Source organism: Chenopodium album, chromosome 14, assembly GCF_948465745.1.
Source record: "Chenopodium album chromosome 14, dcCheAlbu1.1, whole genome shotgun sequence".
NCBI classification, from domain to species: Eukaryota; Viridiplantae; Streptophyta; class Magnoliopsida; order Caryophyllales; family Amaranthaceae; genus Chenopodium; species Chenopodium album.
The window spans coordinates 3,948,805-3,969,922 of record NC_137847.1 but is presented as its reverse complement, the minus strand read 5'-3'; the positions used below and the strand labels follow the sequence as shown (position 1 = coordinate 3,969,922).

The 21,118-nt window shown below is 33.2% G+C and overlaps 3 protein-coding genes across 4 annotated transcripts; 2 read left to right on the top strand and 1 right to left on the bottom strand.

Annotated features, from left to right (window-relative positions):
• Positions 1–61: 61 nt before the first annotated feature.
• LOC145579897 (sugar transport protein 14-like) lies at positions 62–3,697 on the bottom strand. The gene is made up of 4 exons (XM_081637191.1): positions 3,234–3,697; positions 1,685–2,007; positions 932–1,561; positions 62–647 (listed from the first exon to the last, which is right to left on the bottom strand). Exons 1-4 carry the CDS (start codon positions 3,373–3,375, stop codon positions 198–200), a joined length of 1,545 nt encoding a protein of 514 aa, XP_081493317.1. The 5' UTR covers positions 3,376–3,697; the 3' UTR covers positions 62–197.
• An 8,417-nt stretch (positions 3,698–12,114) lies between these two features.
• LOC145578610 (ninja-family protein mc410-like) lies at positions 12,115–16,718 on the top strand. Of its 2 annotated transcripts, none has more exons than XM_081635907.1 (3): positions 12,115–12,264; positions 14,095–14,960; positions 15,825–16,718. In XM_081635907.1, the coding sequence occupies exons 2-3, from the start codon at positions 14,105–14,107 to the stop codon at positions 16,274–16,276; spliced, it is 1,308 nt and encodes a 435-aa protein (XP_081492033.1). In that variant the 5' UTR covers positions 12,115–12,264; positions 14,095–14,104; the 3' UTR covers positions 16,277–16,718. The 2 variants fall into 2 exon arrangements, with proteins under 2 accessions (XP_081492033.1, XP_081492032.1); XM_081635906.1 differs by lacking the exon at positions 12,115–12,264 and adding an exon at positions 12,802–12,825.
• A 2,482-nt stretch (positions 16,719–19,200) lies between these two features.
• Positions 19,201–20,559, top strand: LOC145577618 (putative RING-H2 finger protein ATL12; the record flags this gene model as incomplete). The annotated part of the gene is made up of 2 exons (XM_081635108.1): positions 19,201–20,126; positions 20,187–20,559. Coding segments are annotated over 2 exons (1,299 nt in total), but the record flags the coding sequence as incomplete, so codon positions are not given.
• Positions 20,560–21,118: the final 559 nt, after the last annotated feature.

Sequence of the window (21,118 nt, the reverse complement as noted above, 5' to 3'; positions counted from 1 at the left end):
GGGAATTGGGGTAACATAGCTGTAACAGCTGTTGCTGTTTGGTAAATCTCAAAACACACTATTTGCTAATTGCATCAACTTGGTTATTGAATATGACATGGATATCAAATAATAGCTGTGAACCTGATTTGTAAAATACACACAACTTATGAACATTTAGCTTAATAATATGTTCTCCAATTTATTTAATCCTAGATTTATGGGTGTAATTTGCCACCTGTATGAGCTTTCACTTCCTCTTCTGATACATAGTGTTTCCAGAACCAGTGATTTCTCCACAAGAAGATGACTTCCTCTATCGGAACCTGTTTTGTCTCAGGAAGGAAGAAAAACACAAAGCTTGTCATAATCAAGATCAGCCCAGCAAACAGAAGGAAGATTCCGAACTTGAGGTGACAGAGAGCCACAAGGAAACATTGAGCAATCAAGGCAGTGAAGATCATGTTGACACAGACAACAATACTCTGACCAGCTGACCTTGTTTCTAAGGGGAAGAGCTCACTTGGTACTAGCCAACCTAATGGACCCCATGACCTTCCATATGCCAACACAAACAAGCAAATCAAGATAACAAGGAAGTAGCCAATTCCATGTGGTAATGTCTTCCCATCCCCAAAGTAGAGACCAAGAATGATGCCAACAGTCACCTGATATGAAAAAAAAAATAAGTAAGTTTAGCGCACAGTTACTTTTCAGCAGTTCATTTTGATTATTTAATCTTCAATTTTGTTCTCTTCTGAGTACCAGAGATTTGTGCTTGTTTCGGGTTGATTTTATCTAAGAATGGTTTTGTGCTGTACAAAGAATTTGGGGAACATTGGAATGTTTTTTGAAAAAATAATTATCCTTGTTTGTTTCTTTAGGTAGCCAAATAAACCTGCAAATATTCCCTAGTTTCTTCTGATTATATCTATTAGTATTTTGTTCTTACCATTTCAATCAACATCTCTACACCAGCTTCAATGTAGAAGGCTCTTCTTCCAAACTTATCTACCAAAGCCATGGAAATCAATGCAGCAATTACAAGTGCTCCATTGGTAATCGTTGATGAATACAGAGAAACATTATTGTTGAATCCCAAACTCTGAAAGAAAACTGGAGCATAGAAGAGAATGGAGTTCATGCCAGTGAGTTGTTGGAATGCCGGAAGTGCTATTGCTCCAATAATCAACTGGGGGCGGTTTTTCCTCTGAAGAAGGTTCCTGAAAGGATGCTTGATAGCCCTTGCTGCGTCACTGGCATCGACAAGGTCAGCAAACTCGGCATCAACATTTGTGGTACCTCTGACTTTTTCCAACACTCTCCTTCCCTCATCTAGCCTTCCTTGTTCCACTAGACTGTTTGGGGTTTCTGGAAGGAAGAGGCCCCCGACAAACATTAAAGTTGCTGGAAGGGTGGCCAAACCCACAGAAATTCTCCATCCGTGAGGATGAATTTTTGAAGTCCCATAATTGATGAAGTTAGCTACTAGAATTCCCAAGCATGTTGTTAGTTGAAATAGTTGATTAACTGCTCCTCGGATCTTTGCGGGTGCCATTTCGGAAAGATATAGAGGAACTGCCTGTAAGATTAAACAAAAATTGATGATCAGTTATCAGTACAAAGTATTACAGTGAGTGTTTTCCAAAAGCCAGTGCATTATATGAAAAAAACTGAAGACAAAAGTATGTAAGTTGGGGCTTACTTGGTTTCCAAATCCAATGCCGAAACCAAGGAAAACTCTCCCTACGATTAGCATGGCAACATTTTGGGCAGCAGCATTTATAACACCTCCAATAAAGAAACTGGCACCGCCGACCAGAATACTAGCTCTCCTTCCCTTGGTTCGAGTCAAATAAGAAGCCCCGAATGTAGACACCAGAGCCGCATAGTACAGGGAAGATGTGAAGAGAGTCAGAAGCTGGTTGTCGTATTTGCAGTAGTCAGTCTCAAGCAAGTGTGCATGCTTCCTTCTGTAAACCTTTGGGAAGAATTCTTTCAAAAAATCGTCCATTGAAGTCACCCCACCTATAAAAAAAATATTTCGGTAAGTTTTCAATAAATTTGTTACTGTTAATTTTTATTGATAGCTATTGGACACAGCCTTATAAGAAAAAAAATGAAGAGGAAAAAATAACATTCATAAATTATATCTGAAGAGAAATTTTACTGGTAAGCTTCTTGTCAGTATTCAGTAGAGGTGGTCAATGTCTTAGTTCTAACTTAGCCTCTCTGGAATCAGCCGAACATCAAAAGTCCTAGCCAACATATAGAAACAAACCTGATCTGGTTCGTTGGAGAGCTGGCCGTGCTTGTTAGTAATTATTGCATGGTCCGAAACCAATGCTCACTTTCCTCCTGATAGTTTGGTTAAACGGTTACTAGTTATGTTAGAATGGTAATCATCAATTATTTGGAGAGGTAGGAGCAATGGTTCGGGACCATCCAATAATTTCTCCCTGCTTGCACCAGCTCGCTTACAGTTGACTTTTTAGAATGTCAATGTGAAACTCCAACATTATGAATTTACGATGATGGTTGGCTTTATTCCAATTTTTAACCCTTTCTTTTCCTTCGTACCGTCTATTTAATTTTATATGATCCCACCCTATTATGTCACTGCTTCACAAAAAGTTCTTAATCACTAATTAGTTCTTATTTTGCATTCCAATTTTTAAACCATCCTTTTCCTTCACTAATTAGTTCAAAGGTCAGGTCTGATTTGGCTCGATCCGGTTCCTGTTCAAACATAATGTGAACTGATCTGGCTATCAGCTAGCATATGGCCAGGCCTGATCGAGCCTCTTCAGTGACCTCCAGCCTACTAGCCGTCTCAGACTCAGCCCATGACCATCTCTAACTCCCAAGTAGTATTTTTACATTGGTTCATTGAATGTGGTGTGTGTAAATATCACATTTTCAAATTTGTGTAAATGCAAGAATTCAAGTGATACAAAAACCAATTTACTCAAATTGTTTTCTTTTCAATTCTCATATTAAAATCAAATTTCTTTTTCTACTTTCTTTTTGGGTAGCGATTGAGTAATGATAAATCTATCTCCTATAATAGACTAATAACCCAATCTTGGGTTTGAAATTTCACTGACAAAAAAGGGCATTTTTGTCCACTTTTTTCTAATATTTTTCCCATCTTTGAAACTGCGCAAGCGTTACCCTTTTCACTCTGTATTGCAGAAACTAAGAATGAAAAACAGAACAGAAAATGTGAACAACAGAAGAAATGAAAAACATACCAGAGACACCAAGATCATAACCAAAGAGCGATCCACCACTCGCCGCTACTATGCAAGCAAAGATAAAATACGGTGTAATCTTATACTCATACAAAGCTGCTCGCCCGGCTGCTGCTCCATCGACAAATGCACCCCCTGCCATTGTTTCTGATCACGGCGACAAATTTATGCGTATGTATCGCGCTCTTTCTCCTTATAATCACACGTTGATATGTGAAACTACTGCCTAAACTGATGTTATCTGTTATTAAAAACAACACAACTTCCTTCAAACTTTTCCAGGATCATTCCAAATGGTAGGGAAATGGGGGACCCTGATTATGATTCTAAAACAACTTAGCAAAGAATTAATGAAAACTATATAGTATTATACTATATAGTTTTTATTAAATAACTTTGGTTTTGTTTTATGGGATAAGTTGAAGAAAGTTATGTTTTGGGGTCTTTCTATCTCACCTACAAAAACTAGTATTTTTCTTCTTCTTTCAATGTTATGTCATGTTGTATTTATAAAGGAACATGCATAATAGGATAAGAGAGAGAAAATTAAAGAGCGGATGAAGACTTTCTACAGTTGTACTTTACTGGCTAAGATTTTGCTAACAACTTGATCCTATAACGACGTATTTGTTAATTACAAATTCTTAAATGGACCTGGTTCACACTAATTTATTGTGGACCACTAACATTAGAGAAACTATGGTTGTTTTATTAATACAAAAAAAAGTCACTATAATAAAATAAAGGTCACTATGTTGAAAATAAAAGTCATTTTGGTAATATATAGGCTATAAGAGGTTAATTTTTTTAATAAAATATTTTATAAGGTCAATATCTATACTATATACTAAACTAATCACCGGAGGGACACTTGGCATGATTTTGTAAAAAAAATTCCCTCCAAAATGCTCTAATTTTTTTTTTTAATAAAAAATTCTATTAAAAAATTAAAATTTTTAAAGGATAGACATTTATAAATTCAAATTTCAAAAAAAAAAAAAAAAAATTGTTACAAATATCATTTAATTACTATGAACTATTACGAGTATTATTACTAAATCATACTTTATAAATCCGTGCATTGCACGGGGATCAAACTAGTTAATAATAAAAGTCACTATGTTAAAATAAGGGTCATAACGTCGTACTTCGAGTTCACAATTGTATTAAACATTATGCAACTTTTAATAAAGGTTACTATGTTAAAAATAAGGTTACTATGTTAAAAAAAAAGGTCACTATATTCAATTTAATGTCAGTTGCGTGTGTATAAACCTCGGGTCCACAATAATATTATTGTGAACCAGGTCCACGCAAGTATTTCTGTTTGTTAATGGTCTATTTTTTTTCCGTAGTAATATATTACGCGTAATCATATATAAGGAGTTAAAACTGAAAACATTAATTACGTAACATAAAATCACCAATCGTTGTGATTGTTGTATGTATACACTTGATTTTGTTTCATATTGTTATGATTATATTACCATTTTTAGGTGACGTAGCTAATGCTTAATTTCCTTTTTTAAGGTAATTTTGGATTAATTAGCTGTTTTTTTTTTTTTTATAGTTGGCTTTTTTAGCTTTTGTGATTGGGAGGCTTTATCTACTTCACTAGGTCCAGGTTGGAAGTTAAATTGTTTTTTGTTATCTAATTATTGTTATTATTATATGTTTAGTAATTTTTTTATCATGGAATTTGTCAACTTGCTATAATTAAATAATTAGGTATCCTAAAAATATCTCTAAGTGAGCAACAATTTGTTCCCAAAAAAAAAAAAAAAGTGAGCAACAACTTCTATGTATTAAGCCGAAAATACTGAAATTCAATTGGTGGTCTCTGTCAAGTTTCAAAAAGAAATGTATACTATAATTTTGAGTCAATTATGGCAACCTCAGTCAGTGAGTGTGACTGACCTAATGACTTGTTTTAGTTTTTAAATGTCTATTATTGAATCAACCATGAAGAGCATTGCATTGTTTGGTTTTTACACCATTTTTGTTAAATTTATTTCAATATATTTTTTTAAAATTATCGACTTATCTTATTTTTTTATTCATATTATCAATAATTATTATATACCTACGATAAAAATAATTTAGTCCATACGTTGATCCATGTAAACACGAGTAGATAATAATACTCGTGATTACATGGATCAGCGCATGGATTATGATAAGGTAAGTGGTAACAAACTAAAAGGATTAGTTTGAAATGGATATTAAATTGATAGGTTTTAGTTTTTACTGGATTGAATTATGATGTTGTGAACGTGGAAAGGATAAGGTAGATTAGATAATTATGATAAATTAAGCAAAATAAAAGGATGTGTAAGTTTTATCTTCCAAAGAAGATCCAAGTCAACCCAACAAACTTATTGAAGTTCCATTTTTCTCGTGACCCATCCCCTTTTTTACTACAGTACCGCTTTTAAATCGCACCTTACAAATTAAAATATTAAATGGTTGGATAATGCTAATCCAACGGGCAAATTCAAATTCACATTTTTTTTTTTTCATTATTTGGTACTATAAATGGCGAATTATAAAAAATTAATTTCATACAATTAATTAAATTAATGTGATATTATTGGATATCATATCCTCATCATCAATCCTATAATAATTAAAAATAATAAAAACTATCACGCCAATTATAACAAGAACTCCATAAATTTCATTATTTGTATACTCGTATTTATTAAGCTTAGGGCATGTTCTCTTTAGCTTAATTTAAGTTCAGTTAAGCTCCAATCAATTTAGTTCGTCTCCTAATTTCCTTCTCTTATTTCAATTCAGCTCCGATCAATTCAGTTCACTTCAACTCAACTTTAATCAGTTCAGTAAATCAAAACAGGCTCTTATTATAACTCTTTAAAAAATTAGAAATTAAAATTAACAAAGATCTATTAGAATAATATTTGCTCTTATTTCAATTTATCTAACCTACTTATCAATCTATAAGGAAGAACTTATTAACCTTATCTTTATTTTGTATGAACTTATTAGCCTATTATTCTTTTTTTTTTTTTTTTTTTTTGACAGTATTAGCCTATTATTCTAAAGGTGCGTTCAATTGAATTATCACTTATCTGAAATTTATATCTTATCTTATTTAAATTAATATATACATTTACTAGAACTTATCTAAACTTATTTTAATTGCAGTTTAAACTTGATAACTTTTATCGAAACTTATTTAATCTTATAGAGAGCCTAACACTGATATACAATATACATATTTTGGATAATGTAATTTACTATAAATTCGTATATTGACTTTTGACTTATATATTGAATAACATAGTCTCGCATGATTTAGGATGAGAATAGCATACTTAAAAGTCTATGCCCAAAGAAAGCGATAGCCAATTCAATTAGAAGAGCAATCTTGAAAATAAATACAGCAATCACAGAATTTAAACCCATATTTTAATCAAAGAACCACAAATAAATCTTGCTTACCGTTGCTAGCAAAATCAAAGGACAAAGAATTTTTTATTAGAGATAAGATAAGACAAATTGTGCAATATTTCTCTTAGCTAGTTAGCTTTTAAATAAACCCCAATTGATCTTAATTAAAAGGATAAGAATCTACATGATGACAATTAGCATAAAGTTCCTGAAAATTACATAGTTTATCTGAATTCAATCAATATAAAAACGTTAAGATCGAGCAACTCTGATCCGATCCAATGGCAAGTTAATTGTCAAATTAGTTTATCATGCCACATAAACTTTTAAGCTAATTATCTTTCTAGCTAGTTTGAGCCCCAATTTTAGCTATTAGCATACCTTTTTTTTTTTTTTTTTTTTGAGGAAATAAATTATTAATTTATTGTATTCATATTAATTAGGAATTACTAGACCTGACAATTCTTACCCAAACCCGATGACCCGACCCGAATGACCCGTCCCATGACCCGAAATCGACCCGAAAATAGTGACCCGAAATTGACCCAAAACCCGAATCAACCCGACCCGACCCATACCCGACCCGAAGTGGAATTGACCCGACCTTAACCCGAAACCCGAAATGACCCGACCCAAAACGACCCAACCCGAGATGACCCGACCCGAAGTTGACTCGAGACCCGAAATGACCCGACTCGAAATGATCCGAGACCCGAAGTTGACCCGATACCCAAAGTGACCCGACCTTTAACTTGAATTAATTGACGCAAATAGACTCGAAACCCAAAGTGACCCGAACAAAAATTATCTTATACCTTAAATTACCAGAATCTATTTAAGCTAAAGACTTGACCTAAGCAAACCGAAATAGAAAAAACCGCAATCAAACTGACTTACTTTTTTTTATTAATTTGTAATGTGTAACAGTGTAAGTAATTTACATATTTTGAGCATTACTTTTCTCGATTTCTTCGGCCTTTTATCTCTGTAAGTTATTAAAAAATCATAAAAAGATTGAAATTTAACGACTATTCTACGGAGTTTGTCCATAAGATTAAAAAAATTAACTAAAGCTCGAAATAAAAGTCATAATTCTCACAAGTCTAGAAAAAAAATAGTACAATAATAAGCGTACATAACATAATGTTCAATACCAAATGAAATTACAAAATAATCTAAAGTCAAACAATTACTATATTCCATGAAAAAAGTAGCCTTAATAAATATAGTGAGTTTCTCGTCAAAAATATATAAATGTATACTACCTCCGTTTTATATTATTTTCAACGATTAGACATTTTTCCTCTATACTATATGTCCAATGGTTGCAAATAATATGAAACAGAGGCAGTATATAGAATTGAATTTAACCCAATGCATCGACCCGAATATGACCCGAAAATTGGACCCAAAGATTGACCCGACGCAAACTGACTCGACCCGAAAATTGACTCGACCCGAACCAACCTGACCCAAACTTGACCCGACCCGAAACCCGACCCGACCCGATTATCAGTTGACCCGAAATCAACCCGAAACCCGAAATGACCCGACCCGACCCGACAACTTTTTGACCCGAACTTGACCCGACCCGAAATGACTCATTTGCCAGATCTAGGAATTACTAATTTACTTTTTTTTTTGACATAAATTACTGATTTGTTTTTAGCATTTTTTTTTTTTTGACAAGTTATTTCAAACTAATTTGTTTAGCCAAGTTAATTGCATATTCTAGCTCCAATGGTCAAGCTAATATGTAGCTAGGATCTATAAGTCCCTATAATCATTGGAGTTGCTCTAATTAAGGAGCTAAAAAAATTGTTACTTATACGGTTGTACCATTCCTCAAAATAAACTTTGTTACCGTTTAACTAAAATAATCATTATAGGTCTATCAATTATTTTAAAAAAAATAATATATATATATATATATATATATATATATATATATATATATATATATATATATATATATATATCCAGTATAATTTTTCCTTAATCACCATGCACAATATCAAAAGTAAAACATATACGCCGTAATGACAAACCTTTGATTATCATTTCCTCCCAATGGGCCTATATACGAAGTTTCAGAAATGTATAAGTTGTTAAATGTGATGCCTTTGGTGGCTCATTCAAACTTATATAATTTTTTTTTTTTTTTTCTCCGGTGAATGTGAGATAAGTGTTGGATTTGTGCACATGGATGCACCCGGTAAAACTAAAAAAGCGGAAAAAAACATACTAGTATTTGAAAAAGAACATACTTGTATTTGACAAAAGAATATGTTTGTGTTTGATAAAGAACATGACATTACAAAGAATAAATAAAATGTTCTTTTCATAGTTACTCAGGTGGTTGAATTTAACATTTTTTTAATGTACATACATTAAAGAACCTATTGTATAATGTAAAGAACATATAGTTCAAACTCAAAGTACAAAATGATCAAACTCAAAGAACATATCATGCTCGCGTTCTTTATAAATGCCTATAATATTCTTTTTTCACCCATATTCTTTAAAATATGCATAATATTATTTCCGGGTGCACCACACGCATGGTGCACCCAGGTGTGCCATAAAAATTTCAAAAGTGAGATAATTTGCTTAAAAAAAATTAAAAAAAAAAAAACTTTCTAGGGCAGCCTTAGTTTTTAAATAACTGAATATCAAGGCATATATTAACTATTACTAAAACAGAAGATGTTGACGTCACTACTACCCACGTGTCGCTCTCTTAATAAAAAAAAATTCCGACTAAAAACATTGATGATGTCAATTTTTTTTTTTCTGTGTGTAAAGTTATCATATTTAACATTTTTGGAATTTAAATGTTAGAAGATTCTACATTACAACTAAAATCTATCAATTTATCGTAGGAAATTGAAACAATTTTAAATAACACACTAATAAATGACCTCCTACATTGAACTATGAATTAAATGGCATTGAACAGATACTATATCATAATTTTGATGAAAACAAAAAAAAATTAAAATTATAAAATATATATAATTCTTATTTATATTCATGTATAATAGCGATTTATTTTTAAAATGTACAAATTAAAAATAGGTTTTATATGAACTGTGTATCGCACGGGTTCTAACCTAGTTCATTATATAAATCAATTGCTAAATTTCATGCAGCACAAATTCTTGGATATTACTCAATTTAGTGGTTGATAATTTGACATTCAGCGAATGAAGTTCCCAATCGAATATTGGTGAAGAATAAAAAAAAAAAATTGTGCTATGAAAGTTGTCAAAGGGCAGAGGTGGTGGCTGTGCATGGTGTACAAGAGATGACTGGATGGTGGACTAGTCATAGACGCATGGGTTCACTGAAGTGTTCGAGCCACGCCCTTGCTAATTGTTGTTCATCAAAAGTTATGCGTGGTGTTATATTAGTTCGGTCGTCTCATCAAACCTGTGATGAGTCCTACTCGTCCAATATTGATTGATACCTTATTGTCTTAGCCTTTTTTTTAGTTTGTAGCACCCGAATAATATATCAAACACTCGCTAGTATCAACTCCAAGACAATCAACTAAGAACAACAATCTCAATTACAAATTAGTAAGCAAACAATTCGCCACGTAACCAAACCATATGAACGAACAACTAGAACAAGGAACGAAATGGAAGTGACAAAAGCACAATGATACACTATATATATACGTGGAAAATTCTTTCAATGTAAAAAGTAAAAGCACGAGACTTAGGGAAAGTAAACCTTTCTCCTCTTGTTATGATGACATTATTATGGACAAAATAAACTCAAATCAGTGTCTAAAGGTTTTATCTCCCACCAAGTCTCCAACAAGTACATACGTAAGACATTAATTATAAACTACTATTCCGTAGAAGAAGAAAAAGTGAAGTACATCACCAAAATGCAGGCAGGGCTGTGTTAAACATTTTTAAGGCCCTATTCTAACCTTAGTAATTGGCCCTAATTAAAACAAAAATATTTGTACACACAATCAATCAATTATGTAGTACCCAAACTACCCATTTCAGCCTTTTCAAAAAAAATAAAATAAAAAAAAAAAAAAAAACTCTTTCAGCATTGCTTTGAACCTTTAAATTTCTACCTTAAAAACAGTAAATTGGCAATAATAAGCTATAGTAGCAAAGTAAAATAGAACGAAAAAAATAAAATAAAAAAATATAGTATTAATAAAAATAGCATATGAATAACACCATATGAAAATAAGTACAGTACTACGCAATACTTGATCAGTTCGTTGATTGAGCAAATTCCTTGAAAATTGAACTTCAACTCTTTCAATTCTTATGAATTCTATGGAGTATATATTTTTAATCTCAAAATTAATTTGAGTATGATACTTCGTATAGTTTAAATAATTACTCTATTATTCATTACGGAAGAAGAAATGAAATTGAAAGGAAATTTATAGGGGGTAAAAATTTAGCCGTAAAAAATATTTTGTATGAAAATTAAGGGATTTATTTGTGGAAAACACCAAGTTTATGCCTCCATTAGAAGCAATCAAAGGTGAGAAAATCCTTTTCATGCCGAAATACGTAATCGACAGAGGAAGGCAAAAAAGTTTAATTGAAAAAATTTAGAAATTTGGGTAAAATAAGAAAATTAATGACAAATTATTAATAAATGATGATGGAAAGTTTTAGAAATTTTAAGAAAGTTCAGAGTAATTTACGGAGAAGATGGGCATTAAATTGGAGTAAATAAGGGAGAAAGATGAAAAGTCAGACACAAAGCAGCAATTTTTTATACGAACTATTAACATATGGGCTCATTTTTAAATTGGGCCCTTCAAAACTTGGGCCCTGTGCTAAGGATCTGTTTGCACAGGCCCTTAGCCAGCCCTAAATGCAGGTTATAGAATTGAAAAGATGGAAAATGAGAAGTTTCTCCAACACCCTTTTTATTCCTCTCTTTCTTTTCTAATTTAAGTGTTACAAATTTGGGTTAACATATATATAAAATAGTTAACAAAAAAAAACATTAAGAAAAGAAAACCTAATTTCCTTCTTCTTAATTAGAAATATTAAAACAATAAAAACAATTACGCTCCTCCATCATCTACAAGTCCCTTCATTATTTGTGACTTTTCTCATTATCGCCTTAGTTGGACGCATATGTAAAGTTTATCCTTCTCTCAATTACAACTTAAAAATATTTTAGGTTTTATTCTTTTTACATTTCCATTGCACGGTCACATCTTATCAACGAATAGACAAAATTTTACAGTATGAACCGATGTCAAAACATTCAAATTATTACATTCACACCTTGATTGGATATTTGGATTGGACAAGAAATAGCACGAGTGGAAATTATAATTACAAAGTAATTGTAAGCTACAACAGCTGATTTCACCAACAACCTCCACAACTCTCACGCTCGCTTTTTCTTTTATCAATTAAAAAAACCATAACTATCACGTTTCTAAAAATAAAACAAAATCTTACTATTATTTTAAGGTAATCCAAAAATTCACCATTTTCTCTGTAATTTCCCCCTTCTTCTCTCCTTCAACCTCTTCATTCTCTTGCTTTTTCTCTCTCTCTTCTTTCTCTCTCTACCCTTTTCACTCCTAAGCTAGGGAGGGCTACAATACCAGGTACTCCTTTTCCCTCTTTTTTTTTTTTTTTTAATATTAATATTTCTATATTCTGTTTATATATGCTACTTTTCTGGGGTTTTTGATATCCTTGAATCTGAGTACATTTCATTGAGGTTTTTGACCTTATTTATATTCTGGGTTTTGATTAATAGTGATTAAATTGAAGTGGGGTTCTTTTTTTTCTGGATGTTTGCTTTTAATTGTGTATAATATGTGTTTTTGAAGCATGGTTTATTGCTGGGTAGATCGGATTATCTTATTTGGTTTGTTAATTGGTTATGATTGATTGGATTATTAAAGTTTTCCTCATTATTATAGTGTTGGAATCTGTGTGATTTAGGTCCTAATTATCTTTGTTTTCCCAAAAGTTTCTATTTTTTATAATTTATGTTTTGGGTTTTTAGCTGTTTTAGCTTGTGGATTATGTAGTTGTTGCTAATCATGTGTTCTAGTATCTCTTGGGTCACAAAATGCACTTCTCAGTTCCAGATTGTGCCAGAGTTGAGGCTGAAGCAGACCTGGCAGATCTCCATGCTGCAAACTAGTTCAAGTCTTGATGTAATTTTTTGCCCCTGCTATTTTGTAGCAGTGTATGTGTATATGGATAGTTGTAGTGTTCTTTTGTCTAAAACTGTGGGTAGTATTTTTGGGTTCCACAGCCCTAACAAACTTAACGTTAATTTGGATATTACTCACTGTGGAGGGTATTATCCATGGAGCTCCTTTGCTCCCCTATGGCATTAGCCTAATATAATATTTCCGTCATTCTGTGTTAAAAAAATGTGTTCTAGTATCTCTTAGGCATTAAGTTCCAATTGGTATGGTCTATATGCTAGAAAGTCAAAAGCTTGGTTTCCCAAAATCTATGTGGAAGAGGGTTTCAATTAGTGGAAAACTTGTTTGGATCTTCTAACACTAATTCCTGGTTGCTAGTTTATAGAAGTACTGCTTATCGCCAATGCTATCTGAGTTACTCGGTAAATGTATGATTTGGTTGCGCATATTTACGACGATTTCTAGCTGAATGGATTTGATGGTTGAGTTTTAACTGACCTTTCATTTTAGTCTCTGGATTCTATGTATGTTTTTGCCAACATTGAATAGAGTGATAGTTGATGAAGGACCTTTAATCAAAAGTTTATATTGTAGCAAACGGTTTTGTATAGGTTTCTGATTACTGTTGGCTATGATTCCGTTACAGTCAGTTTATCACTATTTGCTGAAAAACTTATGAGATTGATGTAAAAGCTGCTAGGCTTCTACAAGAGTTAAGGAATTGAGGAGCTGTGGTATATTCTTTAATTGAGGAGTATTTCTCTCATTTTGCCCTTTGCTTCTCTCTCATGAGAAACAAAGCCCTTCTTACTTAGTTGTTTGGATATAGCTGAAGGGAACCACAAATCAGATTTGCTTAAAGCTATCATTATAAATGTCCATTAGCTCCTTCAATTGTTAATTGTCACTGTGCTGTTCTTTTATCACAGCCCGGTAGAGCTGTAAACTTGTTCTCGACTTGGTAGCAGACAATCACAAAACGTTGGACAATGTTGCTTGCAGCTTTTTTCTATTGTGCGTCTCTTGTTCCATTTGATGAGGAGAGGATGGGTTTAGAAATTAAAATGCATTCATGTTGTTCACGTCTATTTAATTTGTTTCTAGAATTTCTGCCTGGTAAGAATTTGTCCTTGTTATATTATCTGTAAACTCTGATAGCTTTCCTCGCTGAATGTAAATGTATCTTTAGTACTGCATGGTTAAACGATGTTAAAATAGAAAGGGGTGGATAGGATCATAGGACCTAAATTGATTTATATTTGATACTTGTAGGTTTCCTAGCATGGATGATGATAAAGGGCTTGAACTCAGCTTGGGATTAGCATGTGGTGGTTCATCTTCCACATCAAAGGATAGGAGCAGTAACTCAGCTGATGCTAAAACTGATCCAGATGAAAGAACCAATAAAATTCTAAATGATTTCAAAAATTTCCTTAGTGCTGTTCCACAATCATTTCCCAGAAATGATGCTGTGAAACCTCAAGAACACTTCTTTAGTAATTTGCAGCAAAATGGTAATGGTGAAAATGTCTCCGGTGATGAACCTGGAGTCGGTGATAAACGTAAAAGTACGTTTGAGGAGATGAATGACCAGAAGAAACAAGAGACAGATTCTCATAATTCTGGTATACAAGATAAGGACAAAATGTCTCACATATCAATTACGACTGATGAGGGATCGACCGCAGATAATGAAGATGTGGCAGAATCTGAAGCTGAGGGTTCAACGTCCAGATTGGCCTCTCACCATGAAGATGGATCTAGAACACCTGGAGGAAGTGGTAGCTCTTCACAGGCTCCTAAGGAACTTTGTGGAAAACCAAATAACAGTGCTCCTTTTACTGTGCAGGCAATGAATAACATGAATGTTCCTTACTCTATAACCATCAAAGAGCCTCCTTCAGCTAGTGCTCCAAGTACACCAAGTTACCCACTACCAGGAATAATGCAGGGCATCACTTCTGCAAATGGAGAGCGGCCTAGGCTACACGCTACAGCTCTAGGGAGTTTGCCAATGTCATTTGGATACTCTCCTGTCCAGCTTCCAGTGTTGGACAATAAGGATAGCCCTTGGAGAATGGCTACTCAGCCTCAATCCATCCCTGCAACTTTTGCTGGTATATCTATATCAACTTCAGGTAAAAAGGATATATATCGCCAATAATTGCAGCATGAGCTCAACCTTTACTTTGTGTTGAACGTGTTTCAGTTTTCTTGTAGTGTATGATTTTCTATGTATTTTTTGTGCTAGTTTGGAAGGGGATCCTCAGTCAGGTGATTGGAATTTGATGTTTTTTTTAAGATGCCATCTCATATCAATCAAAGACTGCATGCAATGGCTTCTTAGTGACTAATGGTGTTGATAGCTGGCTATCAATATAGTTTATGTCCTTCTATTTTGTTCCTCTCTGTTCCTCTATATGCTTTATATGTGTGATTATGAGCTTAGTGTCAGGTACGGCATGATACTTCAATGAGCAAAGCTAAAATTACAAAAGGCTCCTGATTAGGCTTAAAGTTAAATCCATATTCCTTAAATTAAATTATAGGGGATAGCTGAGTTATTGACTTAGGAATAATAATTTACACTTTACAGAATGCTCATGAGGATCCTAACTATAAGAATACTGTAATCTGAAGAAATATAATCTTAGTTATAACTCTTTAACCTAATCTCAGGTTGGGTTATGCTCCAACTCTGCCAAGTCAGTTCTGAATTTTTCGAGCTTGAGTTTGGGTCAGTCAATTTGAGCTGTGCAAAGCCGAGCTACCCTAAGCTCAATATCAGCTTGTTGTGTTATCAAAAGTTAGACTTCCCATAGTGGTTACCAAACATCAAGCTTTAAACTGGATTGCTTATGTGAAAAATGATGTGGGTTACAATTAATTAAATAGCTCTTCTCAATTTCTCATGGTTTAGGAACTGCTTACTGTGATTTCTTTCAACTTCATTGTTGACTAGTCTTCTTACTTTTAATGTGGTATCCTCCATTAACATGCAGTTCCAATGCAAGCTATCAATAGCTCATCTGAATCTGTACGGCTTGATGTGCACCCTTCAGAGCAGCCAAAAGGCCAACCTCTACTAGTAGCTGAGGAAGGTTCCTCTTCTCAGGTTGAAGGTGATGCAAAGGGACGAGGAAGCAGCTTTCCATCCGAGTATCCCGCCATAAGGCCGGGAATTGCCTCCGAGATGAACTTTGGTGGATCCGGTTCCTTTCCGAATTTACCTTGGGTATCTACAACAACTCCAGGACCCAATGGTAAGACGATTTCGGGTGTCACGTATAGGTACAATGCCACCCAGATAAAGATAGTATGTGCCTGCCATGGAGTCCATATGTCTCCTGAAGAATTTGTACGGCATGCTACAGAGGAGGAACAAACTCCTGTCACCACCCCCAACTTAACATCCCTACGAAACACCAATCCCACAACTTCTGCGAAATCCTGAATGTTTGTATCTGAATTAATGGATAGAGAAAAGAGTAGGAGTGCAAATTTCGTGAAGGTATGTAAAATCTTCATAGCTCCTAATAGAGATAATTTATGCGCTGCCATAGCAATTCATATTAACAGCTGGGTAATTCATCAAGACATTTTTTGGAAACAGTCTTCTCTGCTAGTCGATATTAGTGAGAGATAAAACTTTGTACATCTAAGTCTCCTCATCCGACGTGAGAAGCAACTATTGTTTATCAGGGTAGGTTGAATCTAGGAAGCAGCGTTGTTTCAATGTTGGAAAGTACGGAGTATGGTTTTAGCATTCACTTCTGTAAATTCTGTAAGGCTAAGCTAGCTGCTTGTGATAAATACCAAGTATGAAAATCTTGAGCTAGTTTGGATATTGTTTTTCCTCCTAGATCCATGTAATAATATTGTTGTATCTTGTAGCAGTTTTCTGCAAGGATCTGTAAACCATCTACTAATAAATGTCAGTTTTGCTGTTTTGTTGCTACCAGAGGAAAATTCAGATCTGTTTTATTGACAGTTTTCACTCAAAAAACCAGAGATATCTTAATAGAAGTAGCAGTATGTTACAGTAGTACATGACTGAGTTTTGATTCTAATCAGAGAGTGCCCTGCGCCTTTTGCTTTGTTATGTCTTAAGTTATCCATGAATTGGTGGCATGTATGTGTATTATTGTACTTAACTCCATCCGTATTATTGTACTTTGCCCCATCCGTATTAATATACTCTGTAGGTTACATTTGATCGTTGTAATTCTCCTTAATAATATCCAAAAATACAACTCCCCCAAACCAGTAGTCGTGTTTAAATTTGAACGTAACAAATCTAGCTCATAATAAAAACCGATACCAATATAAAGTCGCGATTGAAAGAATAGTTGTGGAAAGTGGATTGACAATGCTCATAATTTGATGAACAACACACAGGCATTCTTTTGTGCATATGCTTAATTTAGAAATCCAAGCTGTAAGAAATAATAATTCACATTTCACATTACAAGATATCCGGCAACAATTCTTGAAGAGTGGCACATGGAAATGAGGAAAGTATTCCTTCATCCAAATATAGAAACTGCATGTGTAACATAACATTTAATGCAATGACCAAAAAACTTTTAATTTATACATAATAATTAGAATAAAAGAGGGAAAAAACTATGTGCTTGAAAACCAGGCTTCAAAAAGGTGATTAAAAATTCTCAAATTAGGCATCTTTCTTACCACATTTTAACATTGGAGTCAAGTGCAATTCAATTTAGATGATGTCTGTTATTGTGTTGCACAAACAGCAGAGCATGCATTCAGAATTTAAGACAGTTGAAAGTTTCAGTTTTTGATTTTGATCCACAATGCTCATTAGCTAAACAAAAATTTTGCCAACTTTTTTTTTTTTTTTTTTTTTGTTTTTTTTTTTGGCAACAACTAACACCTTAAGAATCACACAACATTATCAAGAGTAAATAAATGATTTCGATGTGGTTGTTATTTACTTATTTTGTTAAGTGTCAAGAATAGAGATGTCTATTTCATATTAGAGTGTGTACAAGTATATATATACAAGCTCCGGGATTAGGGCTCATAACATCAGCCCAAATACTATACTCTAAGGCTTAACATTAAGTCATGGGGTGGTATTCAAGATTTGTGATCAAATTTTATAATTCGTTTTTGGTAGAAATCAAGATCGCCAATGAATTTGTTCATATATCTCTCTACAGTCTACACCAAAAAAATATTAAGGAAGTTTCGGTAAAATAAAACTTATGACTAATTGCTAATGTAATTTTGAGAATGAATATATAACCACACAATTCAATTCAGAACACTATAGAAACACAGTCAAATGCCACTAATTGGTAAAAAAAAAGTCCAAAATTATGCTCCTATTGCATCAACGAAATTTCATAAAAAATTGTCAAGTGACATTAGTTATCACAAAAAATTGTCAAGTGACATTAATTATCACAAAAAAGTTGGTAATTCTTACTTGTAAATTGTAATACACATAATAACACATATATGTTGCCATAAAACATATGGAGTATTAACATAGTGTTAACGTTAAACCACAATATGTAATAATTTACTAATGATGGTTTGGGTTTAATGGCAAACACCGAGAGTCGCCTTATGATAGGTTACATGTTCTAATCCTCCCTTTTTTAAAATTATAAACTATAATGTCTTTGTACCTTATTTGGACAATCCAGTTCATAGTACAGTATTATTTTATTTTCTAAAAACTAAAAATGTATTAAAAAAATAATTTAAGGAATATGCTGAATAAGTTGTCAACACGTACAAAACATATGATATCATTAGTTTTAGGTTAATTATTAAATAAATTAGGGCAGTTAGTTTATGACTTCAATACTTCATATCCTCTAAATTTTTATTACAAAAATAAATCAAGTCAGCTGCCTCCATTTCATGATCTGGCTCTCAAATTATATATCTATTCCCAATATAATTAGCACAAGTGCAGCCTCTACCTCTAATATGTTTCCCCACTAAACTCTAATAATTAATTAATTAATTAACACTTTATTAATTATAAAATTAATCATATAATTGTAATAACCCAAGAGACAGAACAACTAACCATACTCATGTTCATGTAAAAAGGTCAGCATCTCATTAGATAAAGGAACCAACCCAGAAAAGTGACAAATAATATATTGAAAGGAGAAAATTAAGGAGATAATTATCACATAAATATAATTAATTATACTTTATATAGTATCTATAAATATATATTAGAAAGACTTTCTTGCACTCAAACTAATTTCTTCCCATTTTTTCCTACAATACAATGCTTTCCTACATAACAAGTACATGAACAAGAAATCTTGTTTGTTCATCATATATTTCTCCTTTTGTACCAGCCTAGAACCCGAAAAATAAATTATAACCATGATTTTCCATCTTATGATCGCGTTAATTAGCACACGATTAGTTAATGCTCAAGACAATGATGAACACACCTCTACATCTTCAAATTTCCAACCAAGCCTATTTGTGGTAATTGGAGTACTTTCCTTCATGTTTGCCTTAACATTAATCTTACTAATTTACGCGAAATTCTTCCATAGTCCACCCTCCGCAATCCATAGTATAAGTCACAATGGAAACACTCAACAAGGCGGTATGTTTGGAACCAATACAAGATTCTCAGGGATTGATAGAGCAGTGGTGAATTCCCTTCCTTTCTTTAGGTTCGCGTCTCTTAAAGGATCGAAACAAGGCCTACAATGCGCTGTCTGCTTAGCAGAATTCGAAGAGGTTGAGATCTTAAGATTATTACCTAAATGTAAACATGGGTTTCACATAGAGTGTGTAGACTTATGGCTTGAGCATCACTCAACATGCCCTTTATGTAGGCAAAGAGTAACAGTTGATGATCTTACGATGTTTACAAACTCGTCGAGGATGATGAGCATGAGGTTCATTATTGCAGGGCAGAACAAGCCTGCAGAGGATGATGCAGGGGAGGCTTCATCAAGTTTCGAGCTTTTCTTAGAGCGCGAAACTGATGGGCAAAGTTCGGGTTCAATGTTTAGTATAGGAGGAAGTTTTAGGAGAATTCATAGTGCAAGAAAAGAAGAAGAAGAAATGAGTTTAAAATTAGAACAAGAAAGTAATAAAGAAAATATTTGTCTAGGAAAAGTTTTGCATAGGCTAAATCATCAGATTGTTGTATCAGATGTTGTGTTCAAGAATCGTTGGAGTGATGTTAGCTCTTCAGATTTGATGTTCTTAAACTCAGAAATGCTCGGCGTAATGTCAAGCAATAGATTTCCTTCATCCAACTATCGAAGTGGCGAACATGACCAGTGTAAGGAAGAAATGGACAAGAAATGGAAATCTGATCATAAACTTGGTCAACTTCACAGGTCTAATTCGAATCCTAGATCGAAATACGACATGGGTTTCGAGAATTTGAGTGGCACGAGCACGAATTTGAATCCTCAACGACGAAGCAGTTTGATCCCAGCTGATAAGAGGGCAATGTCAGAGATCACTGCATTTTCGAGGTTTAAGGATTTGATGAGCATGAAGAATAAGCTAAGACAATGTTTAGCAAATTCAGAGATTAATAATGATGATAATAGTGATAATAATGATGATTATGTTAGGGAAGATATAATTAATAGGAGAAAAAAATGGTTTCCAATTGCTAAAAGAACAGTTCAATGGTTTGCAAATAGAGAAAAAAACAGGTCTCAGCAACAGCACTTTCAGGATAGTCAGACATTGAATGTATAGTTTTTTTTAAAAAAAATTTTATTTATCCAAATTATTAAACATACTACGTAGATAGGTTTTTTTTTTTTTCTCTTCTTTTAATCTTCGAGGAAATACACACTTTTTGATGTTTTTGTCATATTAGAATACTCTTCTCTTTACACTGTGTTTCCTTTAGTTTTTCTTTTTGGAATATGTACATATTACAGGAATTTCTAGTGATATTTTTGTAGATATAATAATCTGTTTCTTTATTTATAATAATAACATCTACTGCGTATTTCCAACAAAAAAAAAAAAAAAAACATCTACTACGTATTTATTAATTAAAAGTCATGCAACATATACAGATTAGATTAAAATAGTTGATGTTAGATTTTAAATTCATAATGTGAGTACTTATAAAGTTATAAACGGTTTTTCTAACAACTAAGTACCATGGGGCAAATGCTTGAAAACTCGAGTTTTGTATCTTTAAGGAAATAAGGTGACAATTAAGTAAGGAATCTTTCCACACTTAAATACTCCGTAGTGTAAAACTCAAAACTAAAATACAATCCCTTTTTGAGTTCATTATTAC